Source organism: Fundulus heteroclitus, chromosome 8, assembly GCF_011125445.2.
Source record: "Fundulus heteroclitus isolate FHET01 chromosome 8, MU-UCD_Fhet_4.1, whole genome shotgun sequence".
In the NCBI taxonomy this organism is placed as follows: domain Eukaryota; kingdom Metazoa; phylum Chordata; class Actinopteri; order Cyprinodontiformes; family Fundulidae; genus Fundulus; species Fundulus heteroclitus.
The window spans coordinates 13,549,233-13,560,482 of NC_046368.1; the positions used below are offsets into that span (position 1 = coordinate 13,549,233).

The following is an 11,250-nucleotide window of genomic DNA, read 5'->3' on the forward strand; positions in this document are numbered from 1 at the left end:
TGGATGCGTGCCTTGTTTTGAATGTTTTAAATGGACTTGCTCCTCCTCCTCTAACAGATTTTACAAGCAAAAAAGCCATTACTAGAATAAACACCAGAGGAGACTGTAATGTTCAGCGGCGTAGGACCAAATTTGGCCAAATGGTTGCGTCCATCAGAGGAGCACAGTTATGGAAAACACTACTAGCTCATGTTAGGGGCTGTGCAACCTACATAAGTTTTAAATTCTCCTTGAAACATTGGTTGAAAACTAACCAGACATGTGTTCACAGGTAAATTGATCTGTCTCCATGGGCCTGCTAACCTCATTTTATTGTGATTGTATGTTATTAGCAACTTATCTGTTCGTGTACATTCTGTTCTCTCCCTTAGTGTCTTGTTTAAGGTTCACTGTTCTTACCTGCCTTAGGACAGCAGATGCAAATTAGCTGTTGTGCTAATTCTGGCATATTTACATTGATGCTGACATGTTGATGAATGTGCATTGTCCTAATTCAAATAAATACATAAATTAAATGATCCCAAATACACATCTAATAATAACACGAAGCTTCTGGAATGGCCCTGACCTCTGAACCTATTCAAAATGTGAATGTGCAAATTTCACTCAAAAGGCTTCCGGTTTGGAGCTCAGGTTTCTTTTTGAAACCAGAACCCCAGACACGCAAAAGGACCCCCAGAGCAAAGGTACCCCTGAGGGACCAACACAGGGACAGCTGCCTCCCCCATCCCAGGGAATCGTAGAGAGGGGTACATTCTCTCTGAGATCAGAACCTAGACTTGGCTCTGAACTTCCTGTTTCTTTTTTTCCTCAGCCAGTCCAATGTGGATATATGCTGGTATGCTTTCAGTCAACGTTGTTTAGTAGGGTCCAGTTTTACTTCATCTTATTGTTTTAGATGGTCTCATATTTTTCTTGAAGTACCCTCTGATACGCTGCTAGATTGATCCCAGATTCTGTAATGATTAACTGACCAGCTCCTGCTGCAGTAGAAAAAAAAAGCTTTAGGTCCCATAATGACATTTTAGGGTTTTTGGAGGCTTTGCATCTCACGGCCTCCTGCTTAGATGGCCAGAGCTGGCCATAGTGGTAGTGGTTTTGTATGTCCTTCACTGGTAGACCGTTTTCTGAGTAATGACATGTCAGATTCTAGATCCCTTTAGATTCCTGCCTCAGACACACAATCTCACTATGTTGGTCAGTCTCACTTTAAAAAGTCAGGAGAACACCAAACTAAATGTCTGAGGTTTAAAGAGGGAAACGTTGGTTCAAAATGCTGATAAAAATGTTCAGATGCACCTGTGATACGCTGATTCAAGCCATTTTAAGTCAGAATAAACGTCGGGCTGTCCTAGTTTATTCTTCATTAGAAACTGCATTTTCTTTTACATTTTACAGAAAACCTGACAAAAAATGCATTTTCTTGTATTTTTTATTGTTTATTTAAATGATTGGATTCTTAGTAATATTATAATTCATGTTAAATATCCATACATCCAAATATATGCAAAAACACACAGGCTTTCATTTTCTTTTGTCTTCATTTAAAAGCGTCCTTTTTTAATTACCCTGGGCGGATTACAGAAAATCAAACTCGTCTATAGTAAAAAAAAACAACATTAAGTTCAAACTTTTACTTTTGCCCTGAATAAAGAACAATTCAAATAGATCGTCAAAAGCCATACATGCATATGGTATTCATGCCTGTTATTCCATGCAAGCTTCTAATCAAAGTTCTCTTTCATATTGGGATAAAATAATTTGCCCTTTTTTATATATAAATATACCCATATAATTGAACTAGCCCCCTTAGAAAAGGGGACTATCATTTAAGTGGAAAAGTGAATTGCATTTGACAGCTGCAAATATATAAAAGGTCTCTGAGTATTATTCTTTTTTTTTACATTTGGAATTAAAATTATTCATTAAGGTTGCTTATATTTGGAAAACATGAAAAATTTCACAGATAAGAAGCAATTGTTTAGTTCTGGTTAAAGAATGCATAAACACTTTTAATGATCTTCACAGTAAAAAATAAAAGAAGTCCAACTTAGCATCAACTTATTGGTTTTTAAAAACTGTAACCTAAACAGGTAACATTTAACAGGCAAATATTTCATTTTACCGTCTTGGATGAGGTTTCAATCTTTCATGAAAAAACGTATGAGGTGATTATAAAATGTCCTTTTCCTAGAAAAACAAGACCACACCTGATAATTCATGTAACAGTACCTTCACTGAGTGTTTTAACAACTAGAATTGTGGCACATAGACTGAAAATCTGGACCTAGACGTATGAAGTTATTATCTGCTGCCCCCAAGTGGCCAAACACAGTTGTTACAGAATCCAAAAGTAGACCGCCAACTACATTAGTGAGTGCCTATACCTTCTTAAATGATTATTTGTAAAGTAAATATAACTCACAAGAATCAATCTAAATATGGAATTAATTGTCATTGGCTATATGAAACAATCAAACAAAGTAAAAAAACATTTTTTAATCAGCTTTAGCTTTAAGATTTTAGCAAGTATTAGACATTAGAAAATACACTGTTGTTGCTTCGCTGACTAAGACTGGACTTGTTCTCTCAACCGTTTCATAAAAACATAAATGCTAGCGTCACTTCATTCCTTATCGCTGCCAACGTTCAGATGTCCATTTCAAACTGGGCGTCCTCCGCTGTAAGAGAGAGAGAGAGACAGAAAAGGGAAGCATTTAGCTGACAGAAATAAGACGGCACACAGCCAGCAAATGAAAAGACCTGTACCCGAGTTCTCCTCTGTGTGCAGGCTGTGGTCGTCCTCGTTGTTGCTGGCTAATTCCTCGGGCCGGTTTTCATTGTGGGACGAGTCCGGGTGGAGCGGCCTTGTGACTCCGGGAATATCGGGAAGTTTGGGAGGAGTGAGGGCCAGAGGAGAGGTCCGACACTGCAGCAGGAACTTCCTGTCGTAGATGATTCTGGTACCTGGTGGCATTAACACGGCAGACAGAAGTCATGCTTCGACCGTCTGTTGCTATGCTGTATTTGAAACAGAACTAAAAGTCCAGGTGATCAGCAGCACTATGGCTGTATGTTCTGTGCTTAAATTCCACCAAACAGAAACCTTACAAATACCATTACAATAAATTGGATAACTTTAAAATGAAAAAGTTAAAAAAATAACAGTATTTCTGGTCCAGCACCACATATTATTGGATCCTTAAAGCTATCATCTAAAACAGCGGTGTGTTTTTGTCCAAAGTGTGCCGACAGGGCATTAGCTGTCCCCCAAATATTTTTATCTATCTATCTATCTATCTATCTATCTATCTATCTATCTATCTATCTATCTATCTATCTATCTATCTATCTATCTATCTATCTATCTATCTATCTATCTATCTATCTATCTATCTATCTATCTATCTATCTATCTATCTATCTATCTATCTATCTATCTATATTTATATGTCTCTCTCCCAGCTCCTTTCTTGTGCCAGAAACTTTTGGGTCTTAAGTTAGATCTTGACAATCTTGACCCGCGTGTCACAAAGTTTGGACGCCACTGACCTAAAACCTTTTTAGATCAGAATTAAGACAAGAAAGCAACACTTTGAAAAAAAAAGATTAATTCATAATGCCCAAATAAAGAGGTGGTAACATCTATTTAATAAGGTAATCAAACAGCTGATTCAGATATTTTAGTTTTAAAGTTAATTTCCTATCAGTGTGAATGATCATTTATAAAGACTTGAATCACATTTTGTGTGACGTTGTTTTGATCAACAGTCCCTTTAAATTTGGTTTAACTTGATTGTAGTTTTAAACAAATGTGTTTATTGCTGTCAGCTAGGGTTTATATTAGTATTCTGACTTTTAATGTGTACTTAAATGTAACAGCCTTTATGTTTCACAAAGAATTAAGCAAACCTTTGGTAAAGTTTCAAAGAACTAGCTGGATTTAGGCTGAGATTAGGATACACAGGTGAACTTTTTAGTAACTGGTTGCTCTGGATTTTATGTCAACAAAGGGGGTCAATTACATCTCATCAGGTATTTAGTTGCATATTTAAATACATTTTTATGCAAATGTGAATGTTTTTGCAGGGTAGTGCATTTATGTAGAGGTTTGTGTTTGGTTTCATTATTCTTTTTTATTTAACAACACAAAGCTGTTGGTTTATTTTTTAAGATGACTTCTTGATATTAAAAGTGTTGCTGGTGTTCTTACCTGCCAACAAGATCAAGTAGATAACAAAAAACATAAGAGACAACATGCTTCTTTTTTCTTTTTTAGAAACTTGCAGTTTTGGTAAAAAAGTTGAATGAATAAAGGTTTGAGTTTTAATTCAGTATTTCTGTGTTCTGTATCTAAAAATAGGTCGCTAAGCAACAGTTTAAAATGGCCAGGGCTGCACTTAAAATAAATGTTTTGAATTTGTTGATATTTATCAACATCGATCAATATGATTTCTATTTTATCTATATGCTTTTTTTATATATATATCGTCTAGCCCTATGTGTTAGAAAAACAAAGTTATCTAAGACCTTTTTGGACATCTCAATGCAAAGATTTTAAATTTTACCATATGTAGACAAACACAAATCAGTTAAAATAAAATCTTGTTATCTAGAAATACTGTATGATATAAATTTTGAAATGCATTATGCATTATGCATTTGGTGCTTAAATAAAACACTATACAAGAACTATACAAAAAAAGCAAAAAAATATGTTAGTAACACCTGGGTTACCATTTACTGTTCAACATTGTGTATATCCATCCACTCCCATGACCAGTAACCTAGTTTTCCTCTTTAGTCATACATTCTAATGGCGTTGTGTTGCATTTGTTGAACCTGTCTGAGCTGGTAATGTTACAAAACATGTTATCAGTGAAAAGCGAACACGTGCATGCAAGCCATATTTTTCACAGCAAGTTCACTTTTCCTTCACACTAAATCTCCCTTGCTGGAAATCTCCCCCATCAGGTTACAATGGGTGTATATTTGTCAAATATGGACGTGCAATTTAATTAATCTTGAAATGCTTTGTTTTCTTTTTACATTTGACTCTTCTTTGCATACTTCACTGTAAATTGTGTCGTTTAAATGTACAGTAAGGCATTACTGGTGCACAGTAAAAACCGAACAGCAGTCATTTACAGGCTCAATTTTCCCTACATTATAAACTGCTATAAAGGATGTCATGTTATAGTTTTAATGTTTACCTAGCACAAATATAAAATAAAAATAAAATAAAGTACAAAATACAACAAATATACATTTTCACCAAAAGAATTACAGTTAACCTAAATTATTCAAGTTAATAACAGTAGCCTACGTAATGTTAAGGTGGAATATTATTGTTGTTGTTCCTTTGTAATAATTTGACATTATTTAATAGTAGTTATAGCAGCTTTTATAGAACTATGTTAACCTTTACAAGCCAAACCACGCGAGAATACAACCGTTTTAACGTGAAAATCACTAACATCCCAGTAAAATAGTGTCCATTGGCTCATTTAAGGACGCTTTTGATGACAGTAATAAACGCTCAGGAAATACCTTTCTTATTTTTCTGCATGTTAATTGGAAAACAGAACACATTTCCATAATGTTTACTATCGCACCACTGCGTCCTGTAAGCATGTTTCTGCAGCTCTACAAGAGCAGCTGTAAGAGGCGCTCTATAAATAGTTTATGACTGACTGCATGCTTTCTTCCTCTGGTTAATGTCACTAAGTCGGATGTTTAGGATCTTAATGATGCAAAATAAAACGGGGTGAAAAACCAAAAAAAAAACAAACAAAAACTTTCCACCTGTTGTCAAGCTATGCATGCTTTTACCTCCTGGTGTGGTGCTGAACATAGTCCCCCCCGGGGTCGTGGAGTACTCCTTCGGCATGTGGGCTGCATCGTGGATGGCGATCCTGCGGACAGCCGGGATCTCCAGGCTCCTGGAGGTCTGTCCTGCCGCCGACATCTCACACCGGGATCAGCGTCGCGCCGGGGACGGTAATAAAATAAAAATAAAGCCGCTGAGTTCCGTGCGGACGTCTGTTGACTGAGAGCTGCTCCTCCACGTGGTCGAGAAGGGGGTTAAAAAAAAAGGAAAACGCGAAACAACTGACTGACAGCCTTCCTGCAAAACATCACGTGGGCGGAGCGCTGTGATTGGCTGAAAACAGGGGGCGTCAGAAACTCGTGGTTATGGGATATGTAGTTTTCCCTTTGTTGGCTGTCAAACTATGTAAACTCATTGTGATTGATGACAGGATTACATTTGCCCTGTTCAAAACAAGTAAAAGTATCTCTAGCTTTAGACCATTAAGTCATTAATTACATAAATAAACTCTGTTAAACGCTCAATTTTACTTTGTTAGAGTCATGTTTGTTTTAGTTCCTGAATCCTGTTCAGAAACACTTTTTGTTATACTGGGTAAAGTCCTTCCATCTTAAAAGTAGTCAATACATTATGTATTTGGAAAAGGAGGTTTAAAAATTGATCTCTGTGGGAGCTGCAGGCCTGTAAAAACTCCAACCAATCACTGTTCTTAGCACCAAAGAGCATGGATTTGTCAGACCATTTTACCCAGTATAAACAAAAGGTGTTCCTGAACAGGATTACCATCAGGGGCCTGCAACCTTTACAGTCTAAAGAGCCATTTTGGCTACAGTTCATTTGAATTAAACTCGTTCAGAGCCCCAAATGTTGCCTGGCCTTTTGAAAAAAGACAAGTTATAATTTGTGATAAAGATCCTACTGTAGGAAATGTATTGTAATCGTTAAAGAAACACCCTTTTATGTCTATTTTGAGGTTTAAAAAAAGAGGATAGACGGGATGTTGATATTTGTGGATAATGATGTGAAATAAATAAATAAATAAAATCATAGTTTCCAACATAATGAAAAAAATATTGATTTAAAATTAAATTTTACTGGCACTTTTAGCATCATTGTGTTGTGAAAATGAAAAGAAATTAGTCCAAGAAAAACTGCTAAAACCTGCATTTATTATCATTATCACATTTAAATACTATAATAAAAATATAATTTGTAGCCAAAGTTATTAAGAGCCAGAGTGGAAGGTCCAAGTAGCCACTTGCGGCTCCAGAGCCACAGGTTGCAGACCCCTGATCTATAGCATTAACTTACAGTAAGTCACTCCTGCTTTTCCGGCGATACCCTTTTCATTACAGTCTCGTACATTTTAACAAATGTTTTAGAATTCAATTTACAGCTGAATCAACAAAAGTGAATATTAAAACGCAGGGCTCATTACCTAAAAACTAAAAAAAACAAACAAACAAACAAAAAAAAAAAACACCCACCACGTTATTTCCCATCTTTTCTGTTTATTAAGTCTTGTAAATGGTAAGAGCTGGTGTACAAGGTAACATGATCTATACATATTTTCATGTTTGATCGAAAGGCTTGTATACATATTCACGTTTGTTATCCTCTCCAGGACAATACAAAAGAAAAGAAAACAAATGCTCATAGCTACAAAGCCTCTACATTCCCCATGATGTGGGTGTCGGCCTACACTAGATAATGCTTAAAGAACATCCAGAACAACTCTATGAGGGTGCATAGCATTCTAATTAAATATATTTTGTCATATATTTATACATACAGTTTCATAAAAACCATCTTTTTTGTGCATGTGCGCAGTTGCATTCCTTAGGATAGAGTAATATGATATTGCGTTTACTGTCATGTATCCAGTCTAAAGGAGTATAGGTGATCTCTATTCTTTGCAACAGGTAATATTGTACAATAGTCATTTTTAAAATACATTGTCGTAGGATACACACCCTCTTCACTCACATGCTTGGTAAAAATTGTCTTCTTTCTTCTTCTGATCCGACAAGGCTTGGGACCAAGTCTTATCACGCACTCGCACTTTCACACCGGACACACAAACAGGATGAAAGGGAAGTTTACCAGAGGACACAGGACTTCTTCTTAAAGTGGAATCAGGTATAAGGAACAAGAAAATTATTCAATCCAAAAAATTTAATGTAAGAAATGTGGGCGGCACAAGCTCTCTGAAAAGAAGAAGTAATGTCAGTTGCATGTCAAATGAGTTTTGAATATTGGTTGCAGACTGAGGTGCTTGCCAAGGTCAACACCCGTGCAAGACCTGCCACTGATTGTGCACGAAATCTGGTCTCTAGCACAAAACTGATGTAAGATCGAATTTATATCTCTTCAGTATTTTAGTTTTGGTCAGGTTGGTGACACCTACAGGCTTGGATGCTAAAAACAAGTTTCTTTTTTTGCCTATATTGATGTGCTTTTACCTCTTAGAGCTTTCAAAGGGCTTTGAGGCCTCCTTTAGACTGCCGAGAGATTGTTACTTGTCAAGTCCAGACAGCATCCAGACTAGTTTAAAGAAAGTCTGCCCTTCATCCTCCATCACAAGTCTCTAAAACAGTGGTTCCCAAACATCTTTTTTGACTTTGTGACTAGATGTCGACTGATACGTCGGCCGGCTGATATTTGGGGCCGATATTTGCGTGTTTTTTTTCCTGTATCAGCATTGGGGTTCAGCGGTGTAGCAACCAATGGAAAGCTTAGTGCGGTGTCGTCAAGAGTGATTTTCTTATTACTGGATGAAATGTACAAAAGTTTCTAATAAAACATAAACCAAAGAGACAATTACTGCACAGCGACAATCAAGCTGTATACTTTTTGTTTTCTTAGCACTTAAAAAAATACACAGCGCTCATTCATTTTTTTACATCAAGCTGAAGTCTGGAGATTGCATTGAGATTGCATAGAGAGCCCACCACTTGGTGTTTCATGACCCACTGCAGGGTCACGACCCCAACGTTGGGAACCACTGCCCTAAATAACTTTGCAGCTGTCCACCTTCTAAAAACTGTTTTAGTGTGAAACTCTGTTTTACACATTTAATCTGTGAAATCTATCTGCAGATTTTGGCTTGTGCCTCACATCATGTACTAATTAAAATGGCTTCCAATGGTTTTCAAAGCTATCATGATCAGTAAAAGCACTATATGTTGATTACAGAGAGAAAATCTGTGGTAGTGCTACTTTTCATGTTGGACCATAGACCAATGTGATGGTAACTGATATTAATACAGTAATGATATGTGGATAATATAGAGCTAAATCAGTGTGAGAATCCAGACTCTCTTTCGTCAATATTTGTTAAAAGCTAATTTGAGGATGTGTCCAAATAAAACTAAAGCGCCCTAAAGATTTGTTATGTAAAAATGTGTAATAATCCTTAAAATCAATTAATCTGTTTTTGCTGTAGCATAATCTACATATTATTGAAAGGTTTAGAAAAATCCAGCCTTCAATTTGGGTGGATAAATACAGCAGGGGGAAACTCCCATGTTAAGAAATAGAGTCCAGAAAGACCTTCAAGATCTTCTCTTCGTGTGTACAGTCAACTCAAAAGTTATTTCAGTTGCTCCAGTTCTTGTTACTCAGTTTACCTAGATCCATGTTTTTAATTTGGAATATTTTTTCTGTTACGGTGAAGAAGGAGCTGAGCCAGAAAGCAAAGCTCTCGATTTGCCGTTCCATCTACTTTCCGACCCTCACCTATGGTCATGAGGTATGGATCATGAGTACAAGTACAAGATCCCGGATACAAGCGGAGAAAATGAGCTTCCTCTGGAGGGTAGCCAGGCTCCGCCTTGGAGACAAGGCAAGGAGCTCTGTTATCCTGAGGGAGCCCAAAGCAGAGCCACTGCTTCTCTGCATCGAAAGGAGACCAATGAGGTGGTTTGGGCATCTGATCAGGATGCTCCCTGGATGGCTCCGTTTGGGGGTTTTCGGGGTGCTTCCCACTGGGAGGATACTCCGGGGAAAACCCAGAAGTAGCTGGAAGGACTATAAATCCCATCTGGGCTGGGAACACCTTGGGGTCTCCCCCGCGACTGGATCTCGAAGACGAAGGATGGATGTAGATAGATGTGGTTATGGACACGAAGGGACCCCCATTATACAGCATATTGAAGCAGTTCTTAGTTTACTTAAGTTATACTTATTTCATAGTAATTGTGTGTATGTGTGTGTGTGTGTGTGTGTGTGTGGGGGCAATAACTGCTTTTGGGCAAAAATTCTGTAACCAAATTACAAGTTGAACTTTTCTAAAACCGTCAGTGTAAGATAATTCTACTGCAATATACACATTTATTTTAAAGGTTCTTAAACAAGCATATCAGGGTGTTAATAATTCTGGAAAGTGCTGTATTTTAAACATACAAAACCTCTCATAATCCATAAAATAATAATAATAATTAAAAACAAATTGTCATGCCTGTGCGTCACACAAACCATGTTTGGTCAGTTTTTGTTCATCAGGGGTGGAAATCAACTGGGATAAACAAAACGGACTCATGTGCCAGGGCTCATTAAGACACATTAAAACTACTTTTTGGTCTTATCGGAATCGATAGAATCTGACGAAAACATTTGCACGCAAACTTTTCTCTTTCTCACAGTCCCCAAAACACACAATGCATTTAATTCCCTCTTCGCACTGACCCAAATTCAAAGCGCCCATCTGAGGTCCTCATGCAGAGTCCAGCCTTTATCTCTCAGAGAACAATCGGGATTTCAACACCATTTTGCTTTTCACATACCAGAACGAAAACAACCTGAGTGTAAAATCCAATAAGTTATGAAACATGTGCTGTTCTCTGACGGTTACGTGCATGGAGAGGATAGGAAAGACGTGTGCATTCACTCTGTGCTGCATTCATTCAGGCTACAGTAGCGTTTACAGTACTTGTGGGATAAAATAGTGTCGAGACTCTCCAGAGATGTGTGCTACCACTGTACAAAGACTACATAGTGCTGCTGTCTGGTTTCTGCATAAAGTGGTGTAAAAATAATGACTTCCAGTAATGTGAGCTTGTTTTTTTTTGTTTTTTTTTTTAATATGTGAAACACCAATAGCCTTAATAACTCCGTAAAAGCAAAATGGATTTTAGGTAACTCAATCTCAACAAACATTTGCTTATTAAAATAACTCAAACAAAATTTGATTTTGAGACGTTTAGAGCTTATAACAAAAAAGCTCACTAACCGTGATCCTACAAATCGTTGAAAAATGAGTAACCATAGCTTCCATCTTTTCTTTTTGTTAGATATTATTGCTGTGGCAAAGCCATCTATCAAGCTGATCTTTCATCCGTTAATGTCTATTTTGTTTGTGTGCTTTTAGTTGTTCTTGTACTGTGCGTTGCAAAGGTATTCAAAGTGAACTTCTTCACATT

At 37.1% G+C, this 11,250-nt stretch overlaps 1 protein-coding gene across 1 annotated transcript; it reads right to left on the reverse strand.

The window, feature by feature from the left end:
- Positions 1-1,527: 1,527 nt before the first annotated feature.
- On the reverse strand, positions 1,528-6,122 carry LOC105930982 (eukaryotic translation initiation factor 4E-binding protein 3). Its single transcript, XM_012869450.3, has 3 exons — positions 5,833-6,122; positions 2,770-2,967; positions 1,528-2,681 (listed from the first exon to the last, which is right to left on the reverse strand). Exons 1-3 carry the CDS (start codon positions 5,966-5,968, stop codon positions 2,650-2,652), a joined length of 366 nt encoding a protein of 121 aa, XP_012724904.2. The 5' UTR covers positions 5,969-6,122; the 3' UTR covers positions 1,528-2,649.
- Positions 6,123-11,250: the final 5,128 nt, after the last annotated feature.

What these genes read in the sequence shown, in the direction of transcription:
- LOC105930982 (XM_012869450.3), bottom strand. Translation starts at nt 5,968, where the DNA reads ATGTCGGCGGCAGGACAGACCTCCAGGAGCCTGGAGATCCCGGCTGTC. An exon ending in GTTCAGCACCACACCAGGAG is followed by an intron (nt 2,968 to 5,832) that starts GTAAAAGCATGC and finishes TAATGCCACCAG; the next exon opens with GTACCAGAATCATCTACGAC. An exon ending in GCACACAGAGGAGAACTCGG is followed by an intron (nt 2,682 to 2,769) that starts GTACAGGTCTTT and finishes TCTCTCTTACAG; the next exon opens with CGGAGGACGCCCAGTTTGAA.